Here is a 13154-nt window from a genome sequence, read left to right on the forward strand (position 1 = left end):
TGGCCGGGCAGGGACCTGCGGGGGGTCCGAAGCCACCCAGGCCGTCCGGGCTCCCTCCCGGCGCTGCTGAGTCGGAGGAAATGGAGGCGCTGGGTGCTGGGGAACCAGCCCGACCGGCTCCCCGGCTGTCAGCACCTGAGGAATGCCAAACCTCCCTGCGCCAGGGCTGGGTGCTCAGGGCTGGGTGCTCGGCGAGGGCTGGGTGCTCGGAGGGTGACTCTGCCGGTCCGCCCAGCTGGGCTGCACAGGGACCAGCACCCCCAGAACCCGCTCGGCTCGGCTCGGCTCGGCACGGCACGGCACGGCACCCGCTCGCCGCCTGCCCAGCACGGTGGGACCCTCGGCCAGCAGGTACGTGGGGGTGCAGAGCTGGGGGGCCCAAGGCACAGGGTGCTGCCTGAGCCAGCCCGGCGTGCACAGGTGCCGGAAGGGAGGGAGGTTGTGCGGTGCTGGGCTCCAGAGGACATTGCTGCTCCTGTCCCGGCTGCCACCCGTGGGGGCTGCGCGGTGCTTGGCTCATGCTCTGGCTTGTGAGGCGCTGGGATGTGGCCCTGTCCCCCCAGGATCAGCACTGGCCAGGGAAGGGGGGAGGGGGCTGGGAGGTGGGGGCTCAGCCCAGCTCTGTCTCCCTCGCCCTCACTTCCCTAATTTGGGGGGCTGCTGGAGCTGTAACCACACTCCTGCCGCCAAAGTTCATCCCCAGAGTCGCTGCAGCGATCTGGAGCTCCTCCAACTCCGGTGGCCTCATGACCTGGGCTGGGGGAACAGGGGCAGGGGCTCCCCATCACCCCTGTGCCCCTTCCTCCCTGCAGGGCACATGGCTGCTGTGACACGGGGGGGAGCCAGGGGCAGCAAGGGGAAGATGGCAGTTCCCTGCCCTCACCATGAACCCCAGCTGGCACGGCAGCAGCCACCCAAACCTAATCCGGGCCGTTCCTGGAGGTGGCAGCTCGGCTCCCAGCCCGCGGCGCTGGGGCTCAGCCCGCTGTGGCCAGAGGCTCAGCTTAATCCCCGGTCCCCGGCTCAAAGACAGCCGCAGCCGCTGCCCTCGGCCCCTTTGTCCCTTCTGAGTATTAAGTGACACGTTGTGCCGTTCCCTGGGGTGCTGGCACACCCGGGCTGGATGCTGGGAGACCCTTTGGGATGCTGGGAAGCTGATCCAGGCAGGCTGGCTTGGCTTGGCCAGGGGGGAAACTAAAGAGCTGTGCCCCCAGTGTGGCAGTACCAGCGGGCTGCAGTGCAGCACGTCCTGGCGGGCAGGGCTGGCTGGCAGGAGCAGCCAGGAGCTCTTGTCCTTGCGTCCTCCTGTCCTCATCTCCTTGAATCAGCAGGAAATATTGTTAGCAATAAAATGAGGTGCCAGGGCAGAGCAGGGCTCCTGGGTGACCTCCTTTCCCAAGGCCAGCAGGGCACTGGGCAGCCCAGGGTGGCACTGGGTGCTGGACCCAGCTGCAGGGATGGGAAAGGCAGACCTGGAGATCTTTGGAAATTCAGCTCTGGGCATGAGGCAGCTGTGATGCTGAGTCAGCAGCTTCTGCCCCCACCCCCCTCCTCCCCAGCACCCCAGTGCTGCACGGAGCTGGCATCTCTGTCCTGGTGCCACCCCGGGGCCAGGGGCATGGCGTGGCTGGGCACCACCAGCAAGCGCTTGAGAAACCAGAGCTGAAGTAAGCCTGGGGCACAGCCAGGTGCCAGGCAGCTCCATCTCCATCTCCAGTGGGATGGCAACATCACAGGGCAGGGAGGGTCACGTCCCTGTGCAAACCACCCTGCCCTGGCACTGCCAGCCTGACCCTGCTCTTGCTCATTTTCCCTGACACCCATCCTGCCCCAGCACATCTCCGTGAACCCATCCCTTTTCCCCTGTCACCCTGAGGATCCAGCTGTGGCTTTGCCCATGCAGATGTGCGGCCCCACCCAGGCTGGTCCCAGCCTCGAGCGGCGCTGGCTGCCCCAGACGAGGTCTCATCACCTCCTGGAAAATGACACAAACCCTTCCTATCTCTACCGGAAAGACCTGCTGGGCTGGGGAGAGCAAGGCACCCAGAGCTTCCCTGCCTGCCCCTGGCCTCCCCCACCCCACTCAGGGGCTGGTAGAGCTCAACCTGTGCCCACTGCAGGGCCCTCTCCCAAGGCGTCTCCTGGAGAAACCAGCCCCGAGGGTTGTGCAGGGAGATGTCCTCATCCCTGCCCGGGATACCCCAAGCTCAGCCTGTCCTCAGGCTGAGCCCCAAGACCTGTCCCTGATGCTGTCCCCGTAGCCTGGAGGTGACACCAAACATCTCCTAATTGGGACATGCTGAGATGCTGGGACGCATCCTGCTCCCTCCCCAGCACCTGCTGTGTCAGCTGCTTCCTGAACCCCAACCCAGCAATAAAACCCTTTTGGGTCAGGGACGCTGCCGCGGCACAGCGACACCTCCCGCAGCATTCCCCCGAGCTGAGGCAGTCCGGATGTCGCTGTCCCCTGTCCTGACCCTGGGGACCACAGCGATGCCCCCTCTGCAGCACCCAACACAAGGGCTCAGGGTGCTGGGTGCCAGCTGGGTGCCGGCGCCGGGTGATCAGCGCAGTCTTCTCCCGCCGATGAGGCTGCAGAGCTGGACGGAGCCATCCCAGCTCTGGGAAGCAGCAGGGAAAAGTCAAGGGAAGATGCTGCGGAGGTCTCCATCTCCTCCTTTTGAACGCACGGCTGCCCCAGCCCCGGCCCTGGCCGCGGCCAGCCCCCGTTCCCCCGGGGCGCAGCTCCCCTCCTGCTCCGTGGGCTTGTTTGTTTGCTGCCTTTGCTGACGCGGCGCAGCTCTGCTGCCCTCCTGACTCATCCACGGCTTGGGGCACGGCACAGCTCGGGGCACGGCATGGCCTGGCCGGATCCTCCACACTCACCGCTGCGGTGCCAGCCCTGCTGGAGCCCTCCTTGGCAGTGTGGTGAAACACACCCACCCCCCCACACACCCCCCGCCACGTCTGCTGGATGTAGAAGTGTTGGCACAGGCGGGCTGAGGGACCCATGCTGCCCCCCCCACGTACCAGGATGGATGGCATGGGCATCCTGAGAGCCCCAAAGCCACTGGCTGTGCTCATGGGAGCCCCCCAGAATATCCTGCAGGACCGGAGGGAGTCTGGGGAGTGGTTTGAGGGTCTGGCTCAGGGGCCAGGGTTGCTCCCTGCAGGCTGGTTTCTGCTCACCTTCTCTCCCTGCAGCTCCACCAGCCCCAGCACAGCAGCACGGGGGGGTCAGGTGGCCACGGCAGCCGCCAGCCTGCCCCCACCCCCGGCATGGATCCCTCGTTCCGGCAGGCCAAGGCCGGGGGCTTTGTCTCCAGCGCGGAGCTGAGCATGAAGCAGCCGGCGGCCGCTGCTCCGGGAGCCGAGGGCCGCTCCCGCTTCCAGAAGGTCTCTCTGGTGTCTCGGCGCCTGGAGAGCACCGGCGGCACACGGGGCCGGGAGGGGAGTCCCTCCCGCGTCTCCCTCCTGCTGCAGGCCTGGGAGAGGGAGATCGTGGAGAAGACAGCGACCGGTCCCAGCACCCCGGCACCCCGGGAACGCTGCTCGTCCTCCATCAGCCTCCTCCGGGACTTCACGGCGCACGGCCCCGTCTTCGCCCAGGTGTACTCCCCGGCGCAGAAGCCCCGGCGGCAGGATGAGAGGGGGAAGGTGGGGACCGCTGGTGGCGGTGATGGCGGTGACAGCAACCCCCCACCGGTGGGCACCTCCCAGGAGGTGCCTGTGCACAGGGAGAGCTACGTGCATGGCACCCTCCTCCCCACCCGACCCGCTGAGCGCCCCGCGGTGGGTCCTGGTGAGGGCCCTGGTGCACCCTGCACGGTCAAGCCTGGCTGTGCCCCTGCCCTGCCCAGAGCCAGGCACGTCACGGTGCTGCGGACGGGCAGGGACGCAGCTGGGACACACTCGGGGGTGGTGGAGGGAAGGAAAGCCCAAAATGGGAAGCAGGATGCTGCCGGTGCCACGATGGCCCCACCACAGCGGGAGAGCCACGGGCAGGATGGCACCGAGAGCTCACCGGGCACCACAGAGGCCGCCGGGCTTGTGGCTGAGGGATGCCCTGGGGACAAACACTCACCGCAAGCCGAAGCTGAGCCGCTGAATGCAACTCTGAGCGACGACGACAGGCCTGGGGACCCACAAACCAGCAGAACCAGCTCCCCACAGTGTCCCTCGGAGGACGCTGGCAGCCAGGCTGGAGCGGCTGGTGCGGGAGAGGGAGATGTGGCAGATGGGGATGGCACCGTTTCCACCACGCCGCTGAGGACAGAGACCCCCCCCGGAGCCGACGGCACCCTTGAAGACCCCTCCTTGGATGCGAGCGGTGCTCCAGAGCCTTCATCCAAAGCACCAGCGTCTCCGACGGCTGAGGCTGAGCTGGGGAGTGAAACAACGGAGGAGCCCCAGGGCACAGCCCAACAGCTTGAGAACAGCCCAGAGCCCCCCTGTGAACCCCCAGCCCCTGACCCCCTGGCTGAGAGCCCTCCAGACGCAGCCGAGGAGGACCCTGAGCTGCTGGTGGATATGGAGATCTTCGTGGACACTCTGCGCAACATGGAGCCCTCGGAGATACGGAAAGCGCCCAAGACCCCGCGGCAGCCGCGGCCCTCCTCGCTGGGTCGCTGTGCTGCTCTGCCCCCCATCCAGGAGGACCGCGTGGCCCCCCGCGCCCCCATTTCCCTCCCCGAGGCTCTACGTGAGCTGCTGGAGCGGGGCCCGGTGGGGCAGCAGGAGGAGAGCCCCGAGGAGGAGATCGAGAACCCCTACCTGAGCCCCGAGGAGCGGGCGCTGGCCCGCCGGGGGCCTGGGCACAGCGCGGCCGGAGATGGCCGGGCGGAGGGGGGCTCGCTCCTGGGGACACTGAGGCAGGTGGGAGTGGAGGAAAATGCCACAGCGGTGGCCAGGGGCTTGGCAGACGGCAGTGTGCCCTTCCGGGGGAACGTCCTGAAGGGCATGGCGCTGCTCTCCCACTTCCTGGAGCACCGGCCGGGGGATGAGGGGAAGCCGCACTCCCGGCTGGACAAGAGTGTGCTCTACAGCCGCTTCGTCTGCCCCAGCACGGCCCCGCTCCAGCTGCCCGCCCGGGACGGGGCGGGCATGGGCTTGCCCATGCCTGGGGACTACATTGGGCTTGGTCCTGCTGACCAGCCTGGCCCCGAGACGGTCGCGCTGGAAGCCTCAAGTCCTGGTTGCATCACTCCTGTCCCCGAGGAGCCAGACTGCACCGTGGCCCCGTGTGCTGCTGATGTCCTGGTGAGTGAGTCCCGCAGCGTGGGCACCGAGAGGCAGTTCTGTCCTGGGCGTGCGGGCAGCTGGTGGGGGCTGAATCCCGGAGCGTCCTTGCCCCTTCCTAGCACATGGCTTTGGTCTCCCATCAGAGAGGCCATGAAAAGCCCTGGTGCGAAGGGAGGGTACTGGGATGGGCGACAGGAGGGTACTAAGGTGGGTGATGGAGGGTATTGGCATGGGTGACGGAAGGGTACCGGGATAGGTGATGGGAGGGTACGGGGAGGAGTGACAGGAGGGTACCAGGTCAAGTGATGGGAGGGAGCTCCATGGGCGATGGGAGGGTCGTGGGGCGGGTGACAGGAGTGTCCCGGGGCAGGCAGGGAGGCTGCTCCCCAGCAGTGCAGGAATGCTCGAGGTGTGGCTGCTCGGGGCACGGGGAGGGACCGGCAGACGCCAGCCGTGAGCCTGTGGCTGCAGCTCCTTGGGGCTGTGCAGCGATGGATGGTGCAGCTGATGTCCCTCCGTGCTCCTCACACGCCTGTCCCCTCGGGTGTTCACAGCAGGAGGACAAGGAGGGCGTCGAGAAGATCAACAGGAGACCTGGCAAGGTACAGAGAGCATGGTGGGGTCGGGCTGGGCTGGCTGGGGCGTGGGGTGGGATGGGACAGTAACATCTCTCCTCTGTTCCACCCCCTCCCAGATCATCCTCTTCTCCGAGGCTGGCTTCGCTGGCCAGAAACGAGAGATCTGGGGGGACGTTCCCGATGCCACATCCTGGGAGCTCTCGCACACCATCTCCATCCGAGTCATCCGAGGAGGGTAGGGGGCAGCGGTGGGGCGAGAACGTGGAGGGAGGTTTCACCCGGGGCTCACGAACTCCCCACGCTGGGCTTGGTGGCCGAGTCCCAGCCTGGGGTTGAGGAGTGAGCGTCCTGCCGGTGCTAATTACCGCAGCTGCGATCAGGCACGGCCGCAGACGTCCCCACCCCTGCGCTGCCCCCGGGGCTCCCGACGGCTGCAGGGCTGTGGGGGAAAGCAGGAATTTCCCCCTCCCTGACTCTGCTGCCACCCCATGCCGACCCCAGGTGGGTGATGTACGAGAGGCCGCGGTTCCACGGGCGCAAGTGTGTGCTGGCCGAGGGGGACGTGGAGATCGACAACCCCTGGGCAGCCTACGGGCAGAGCGGGCAGCCCGCGGGCAGCAGGCCCTTCCGCATCGGCTCCTTCAAGAGGGTGGTGCAGGTGAGCACAGGGACCCACCCCCAGCACCCCACTCACCCCACACGTCCCAGCACACCCAGCCCCACCCCTGTGCCCCCCCAGGATTACTGCACCCCCGAGATCAGCCTCTTCACCGGCGAGAACGGCACCGGTGCCAGGCTGCGCTTCACCGACTCGGCCGAGGACACTCGTGCCCAGGGCCAGGCGCTCGCTGCTGCCTCCATCATCGTCCACTCGGGCTTGTGAGTGGGACTGTGGGGCTGGGTGGGCTCCAGCGTGGGCTGGAGGAGGGCAGGGAGTCCCCATCCCTGGAGGTGTTCAGGAAAGCTGCGGCTGTGGTGCTCCAGGACGTGGGTAGGTGCCTGGGGGGGTTGGGTTGGTGGTTGGAGTGGATGACCTCAGAGGGCTGTGCCAGCCCAAACCCTTCTGTGACTCTGTGACTCTGGGAGGCTTTTCCCCTCTGCCCCAGGTGGTTGGTTTACTCCAAGCCTTTCTTCGACGACGATCCCTACGTGCTGGAGCCGGGGGGGTACCCCAGTCTGAAGGCTTGGGGTGCTAAGGATCCATCCATCTGCTCCATGCACCCCATCAGGCTGGTGAGTGCTGCGCTGAGCTCATTGGGGTGCTGAGGCCATACCCAGCCCAACAGGCAGCAGCCCCTCCCAGCAGTGAGAGCTCAGGGTGCAAATGTGCCAAGCACAGCTCGTGGCAGAGCTCTTGGGGAGGGGATCAGCAGTGAAGGAAAACAATAAAATGAGACCCCAAAGAACTCCTTCCAGAGGCAAAATGACCCCAAAAATATAGCTCAGGCTTTAAGGGGGGAAATTGGATGTCCCTGTGCTGTCCCCTCCCGACACCACACCCTCACTGGGGCTCCTTCTCCTTCCAGGGCTGCCCTGTCGTGGAGAGACCTGGAGAGCCACAGGTGAGAGCTGGAGCAGCGCCAGGGTGGGCAGGGGGCTGGCGTGGCCATGGGCACCTGGCTCACCCTGTGTGTCCCCAGGTGCTGGTCTACGAGGCCGCAGGTTTCCAGGGCCGCAGCTTCACCGTCAGCCGAGACCTCTACGACCTGAGGGGCTTGGCCGAGCCAGCGCTGGCCACGGTGGGCTCCCTGCATGTCCTGGGTGGCTGGTGAGTGGCGTGGGGTGGGCTGGAGAAGGCTGGGAAGGTGATGGTCAGCCCTGGGTTAAAGGCTCAGGGGAGCTGCCCAGGGCTGCGGGCAGCTTGGGTGGCACCGGAGCGGCGTGGATGGGGTCCTCGTGTCCTGGCACGTGGAAAGCCTCCAGAGACCTCACTGCCCGTGTCTGCCTGTGCCACAGCTGGGTTGGCTACGAGAAGGAAGGCTTCCGTGGCCACCAGTACCTGCTGGAGGAAGGGCAGTACCAGGACTGGAGGCAGTGGGGTGGCTACGGCGAGGAGCTGGTGTCCCTGCGGCTGATACGCACGGTGAGGGCAGGGGTGGTGCCACCGCTTGGGGAGGAACCAGTGCGGGCAGGGAGAGCCAGCCCCCCTGGGGCCCATCCCCCAAAGGAGCCCTCCCTTCCCTCCCTCCCCTCCCAAGCCCATCACATGCAGAGCCCTAGGTGCTCAGCCCTGCCCCCAGCCTCCCTGGGGTCCCTGAGGCCAGGCAGTGAGCACCTGGCCTGCAGCCCCTTCCCCTCACCGGACCGAGGGGCTCCTTCTCCCCACAGGACTTCTCCGACCCAGCACTGGTCCTCTTCGAGGCCATGGACTTCGAGGAGGGGCCGAGCGTGGAGCTGAGCGAGGCGCTGCCGGACACGCGGCTGGCAGGATACGGCACTGCCACCCACTCCATCCACGTCCTGAGCGGCGTGTGAGTGCGGGCAGGGGGCTGGGGGCGGGCGGGGGAGGCAGGGGCTGAGCCTGCACGCACCCTCTGCCGGCAGGTGGGTGGCCTACGAGGGCACCAACTTCTCGGGCGAGCAGTACGTGCTGGAGAAGGGAGTGTACCGCAGCTGCGAGGACTGGGGCGCCACCGACGGCCGCATCGCCTCGGTGCAGCCCATCCTGCAGGTGAGCGCATCCGGCACCCCCGGCACCCTGCGCCCAGCACCCCTGCACCCAGCACCCCCTGCACCCAGCACCCCCTGCACCCGGCACCCAGCACCCCCTGCGCCCAGCACCCCCTGCGCCCAGCACCCACTGCGCCCAGCACCCCCTGCACCCGGCACCCCCTGCACCCGGCACCCCCTGCACCCAGCACCCCCTGCACCCAGCACCACTGCGCCCAGCACCCACTGCGCCCAGCACCCCCTGCACCCGGCACCCCCTGCACCCGGCACCCCCTGCACCCAGCACCCCCTGCACCCAGCACCACTGCGCCCAGCACCCACTGCGCCCAGCACCCCCCTGCACCCGGCACCCCCTGCACCCGGCACCCCCTGCACCCAGCACCCCCTGCACCCAGCACCACTGCGCCCAGCACCCACTGCGCCCAGCACCCCCTGCATCCACCCCCTGCACCCAGCACCCCCTGCACCCAGCACCACTGCGCCCAGCACCCCCTGCACCCAGCACCCCCTGCACCCAGCACCCCCTGCACCCGGCACCCCCTGCACCCGGCACCCAGCACCCCCTGCACCCAGCACCCCCTGCACCCAGCACCACTGCGCCCAGCACCCACTGCGCCCAGCACCCCCTGCATCCACCCCCTGCACCCAGCACCCCCTGCACCCAGCACCACTGCGCCCAGCACCCCCTGCACCCAGCACCCCCTGCACCCAGCACCCCCTGCACCCGGCACCCAGCACCCCCTGCACCCAGCACCCCCTGCACCCAGCACCACTGCGCCCAGCACCCACTGCGCCCAGCACCCCCTGCATCCACCCCCTGCACCCAGCACCCCCTGCACCCAGCACCACTGCGCCCAGCACCCCCTGCACCCAGCACCCCCTGCACCCAGCACCCCCTGCACCCGGCACCCCCTGCACCCGGCACCCAGCACCCCCTGCACCCAGCACCCCCTGCGCCCAGCATCCACTGCGCCCAGCACCCCCTGCACCCCCCACCCCCTGCACCCAGCACCCCCTGCACCCAGCACCCACTGCACCCCCCCACCCCCTGCACCCAGCACCCCCTGCACCCGGCACCCCCTGCACCCGGCACCCAGCACCCCCTGCACCCAGCACCCCCTGCACCCAGCACCCCCTGCGCCCAGCACCCCCTGCATCCCCTGCACCCTCCACCCCCTGCACCCAGCACCCCCTGCACCCAGCACCCCCTGCACCCGGCACCCCTGCGCCCAGCACCCCCTGCACCCAGCACCCCCTGCACCCGGCACCCCCTGCACCCGGCACCCCCTGCACCCGGCACCCAGCATCCCCTGCACCCGGCACCCCCTGCACCCGGCACCCAGCACCCCCTGCACCCAGCACCCCCTGCACCCGGCACCCCTGCGCCCAGCACCCCCTGCACCCGGCACCCAGCACCCCCTGCACCCAGCACCCCCTGCACCCGGCACCCCCTGCACCCGGCACCCAGCACCCCCTGCACCCAGCACCCCCTGCACCCGGCACCCCCCTGCACCCGGCACCCAGCACCCCCTGCACCCAGCACCCCCTGCGCCCAGCACCCCCTGCACCCAGCACCCACTGCGCCCAGCATCCACTGCGCCCAGCACCCCCTGCACCCCCCCACCCCCTGCACCCAGCACCCCCTGCACACCCCTCAAGGGCTGGGGGGGTGCCAGGCATCAGCAAGACACCAACCAGCTCCCCGCTGTCTGCTTCCAGGTCGGGGAACACAACCTCCACTTCGTCTCCAAGGTCAGGGGTGGTGGCTGGGAGGGGATGTGCCCCCCTGGGGGACACAGAGCCCTGCAGGGTGGGGGTAATGCTTTGCTGCCCTCATCCAGCTCCTCTGCTCCTCCTCCCCAGATCTTGCTCTTCTCAGAGCCTGACTTCATGGGGGAGCACATTGCCTTCGAGGAGGACCAGGATGTGCTGCCTGACACCTTCACCCCACGCTCCTGCAGAGTGCGTGGGGGCAGGTAGGGTGCCCCGGGGGCTTGCTGCCTGCAGCTAGGGGCAGGGACAGGGACACCAACCTGGCTGGCAGCCCCCCAGACGTTACCCATGGGGGTCGCCCAGGAGGGTGGGCAGCACGGAGGGGTGCTGGCGGGCCAGGGGAGGGATGGATGCCCACCACGGTGCCACCTGGTGCTCCCCCCTGCCAGCTGGATCCTGTGTGACGGGGAGGCCTTCGCGGGGGAGCAGCACGTGCTGTCCGAGGGCGAGTACCCCACGCTCAGCGCCATGGGCTGCCTCTCCTCCACCGCCATCCTCTCCCTGAAGAAGGTCCCAGTGGTGAGTCCCAGACCCTTCCTTCCCTTCCCGCCAGCCCCAGGGGCCCTTCTGCACCCACGGGTGCTTGCCCCTTCTGCTTGCCCCGCCTCACACCTCGTCTCTTCCCCCACCCCACAGTTTTTCTCCGAGCCCTCCATCTTCCTGCACGGCCTGGAGTGCTTCGAGGGGAAGGAGATTGAGCTGAACGCCGAGGTGCGGAGCCTGCAGGCGGAAGGCTTCAACAACCATGTGCTGTCCGTGCGCGTCAAGGGGGGCATGTGAGTGACCCCCGGCCCTGCCCGCCCCTGCCCCGGGTGGGGGGGCATCTGCTCACCAAGGGGCCACTGAGCCCTGCCCATCCCTTCCCTTCCCACCCCACCCCACCCCATCACATTAATCCCATCCCATCCCATCCCATCCCATGCCCTCCTCCCCTCCCCAGCTGGGTGCTGTGTGAGCACAGTGACTTCCGTGGGCGGCAGTGGCTGCTGGACTGCACCGAGATCACCAACTGGCTGACCTACAGTGGCCTCCAGCACGTGGGCTCCCTCTACCCCATCCGCCAGGTGGGTGCTGCCATGGCGTGGGACAAGGTGCTGGCACCCAGCAGGCTGAGCCCCAAAACCCTGGAGCAGGAGGCTCTCGTGGAGCTAAAGAGCTGCCAGGGGTCATGGCTGGGAGGAGGATGCGGCACCGGCTCTGGGCATGGCCTGCAGAGCAGCAGAGCCCTGCTGCCAGCTCTGGCCCATGGGAGGTGCCACCAGCCCAGTACCAGAGCCCTCCAGATCCCTGTCCCCAGCCCTGGGAGTGGCTGCCTCAGGGTGAAACACTCCCCACGGGCAGGCACCTTGTGAACCACGGTGGCATCCCCGTGGGCAGAGCCACGCCTGTGCCCGTGCCAGCTGTCAGAGGCCAGAGCCCTGGGGAGAGGCAGGGACCTCCTGGGGGACAGAAGGAGAACCCTCTGGGCAGCCACCTTAGGGACTAGGGTCCTCCTTTCCCAGAGCCACGAGCTGGGGGTGCAGGCAGGAGGGCAGCCCGGTGCCAGAGCAGCGGTTTGTGTTCACAGAGAAGGATCCACTTCCGCGTCAGGAGCAGGGAGCTGCAGCTCTACCTCCTGGTGCCTGATGATGTGGAGGACATGAAGGCAGGCCGGGTGGTGGTCTCCAGCCTGAGCGAGCAGAGCAGCTCCATCTGGTACTACGAGGATGGATTGATCAAAAACCAGGTCAGGGCTCCAGCCAGAGCCCCAGAGGGGACCTGGAGAGCCCTCAGCAGGACTCCTGCTGGGCACTCCCCACCCCAGAGCAAACTTCAGGGTTCATAACAACCTGTCCCAGCACCTGACCTCAGCCTTGTCCCCAAGGATCAGTTGATTCTCTCCTCCCCAAGTCTCCCCTGGAGACCTGAAGGCATCTCTGGCTTCCATGGGGGCTGTTTTGTTACCCTAATCATCCCCACCCCTCACTCAGGGCTTCTCCTGCTCATCCCACATCCCAGCCCAGGACCAGCTGCATTTACAGGGAAACCTCTCTGAGCCTCTGTGCTGGGCAGAGGCAATGGCAAGGAGCAGGCTGACCTGGGCACCACTGCTGCTTGCAGGTGGCCCCCACCATGAGCCTGCAGGTCATTGGCCCAGCGGGGAAGGGCGCAAAGGCTGTGCTGTGGTCTGAGAGCCGGATGCCAAGGCAGACCTGGAGCATCGATTCCCAGGGGCGGATCCGCAGCCAGATGTTCGAGGACATGATCCTTGATGTGAAGGGTGAGGCCTCAGCTGCAGCACAGGGGCTGCTTCCCCAGGCTGCTTGGCTGCAGGGGGGGCACTCAGCAGCGCCAGGAGTGCCCCCCTGAAACCCTCCCTTGGCAGGCGGCCGATCCTACGACCGGGACCATGCCATCGTCTGGGACATGGCTGAGGAGAGACCCACGCAGATCTGGGACATCCAGGTGCTATGAGGGGCTGCTGTACAGCTCTCATGCCCAGAAGTGCCAGAGGGCAGGATGGGGACACCCTGGCAGCACCCCTGCACTGAGGTGGGAGGCTTTGCACTCCACACATGCTGCACCCCAAGCACTCTCAGCCCTGGCTGCTGTGTGTGAGCCCTCCAGCCTCTCCATCACAAGAGGAAGCATCTCCCTCCCGGGGAGCCCTGTGTGTAGCTCACAAAAGACCCCACAGACACAACCAGCGTGGGACCCTCCAGAGAGCGGCTGAGCCCCCTCCCTAGGGAGCCCCCTCCCCACCAGCTTGCCCCTCTGACTGTGTTTATGGAGGTGTGTAAGACACGGTCCTGCTCAGCTGGGCCAGCTCTGCCTGCTCTGAGTGCTTGGTGTCCTTGTCCTTGCAATGGCCGCAGCCTGGCAGCCCCCACCCCAGCTCCTTGCTCCCCTCCA

General features: G+C 67.7%; 1 protein-coding gene across 1 annotated transcript; it reads left to right on the forward strand.

The window, feature by feature from the left end:
* Positions 1–280: 280 nt before the first annotated feature.
* Positions 281–13091, forward strand: CRYBG2 (crystallin beta-gamma domain containing 2). Its single transcript, XM_068159017.1, has 20 exons — positions 281–351; positions 3205–5259; positions 5796–5843; positions 5936–6054; positions 6321–6477; positions 6559–6698; positions 6926–7052; positions 7346–7381; positions 7460–7587; positions 7776–7902; positions 8148–8290; positions 8364–8490; positions 10209–10241; positions 10353–10465; positions 10652–10781; positions 10899–11038; positions 11203–11326; positions 11830–11988; positions 12363–12522; positions 12628–13091. The coding sequence occupies exons 2-20, from the start codon at positions 3280–3282 to the stop codon at positions 12714–12716; spliced, it is 4080 nt and encodes a 1359-aa protein (XP_068015118.1). The 5' UTR covers positions 281–351; positions 3205–3279; the 3' UTR covers positions 12717–13091.
* The last annotated feature ends 63 nt before the right edge of the window (positions 13092–13154 follow it).

This window comes from Melanerpes formicivorus, unplaced genomic scaffold, assembly GCF_026170545.1.
Source record: "Melanerpes formicivorus ecotype bairdi unplaced genomic scaffold, bMelFor1.0.p_v2 SCAF_45, whole genome shotgun sequence".
NCBI classification, from domain to species: domain Eukaryota; kingdom Metazoa; phylum Chordata; class Aves; order Piciformes; family Picidae; genus Melanerpes; species Melanerpes formicivorus.

Bases quoted from the DNA above. Each gene is read 5' to 3' on its own strand.
- CRYBG2 (XM_068159017.1), top strand. From the start codon at position 3,280: ATGGATCCCTCGTTCCGGCAGGCCAAGGCCGGGGGCTTTGTCTCCAGC. The intron at 5,260-5,795 runs GTGAGTGAGTCC...GGGTGTTCACAG, and splicing joins CGTGTGCTGCTGATGTCCTG to CAGGAGGACAAGGAGGGCGT. The intron at 10,782-10,898 runs GTGAGTCCCAGA...CCCACCCCACAG, and splicing joins CCCTGAAGAAGGTCCCAGTG to TTTTTCTCCGAGCCCTCCAT.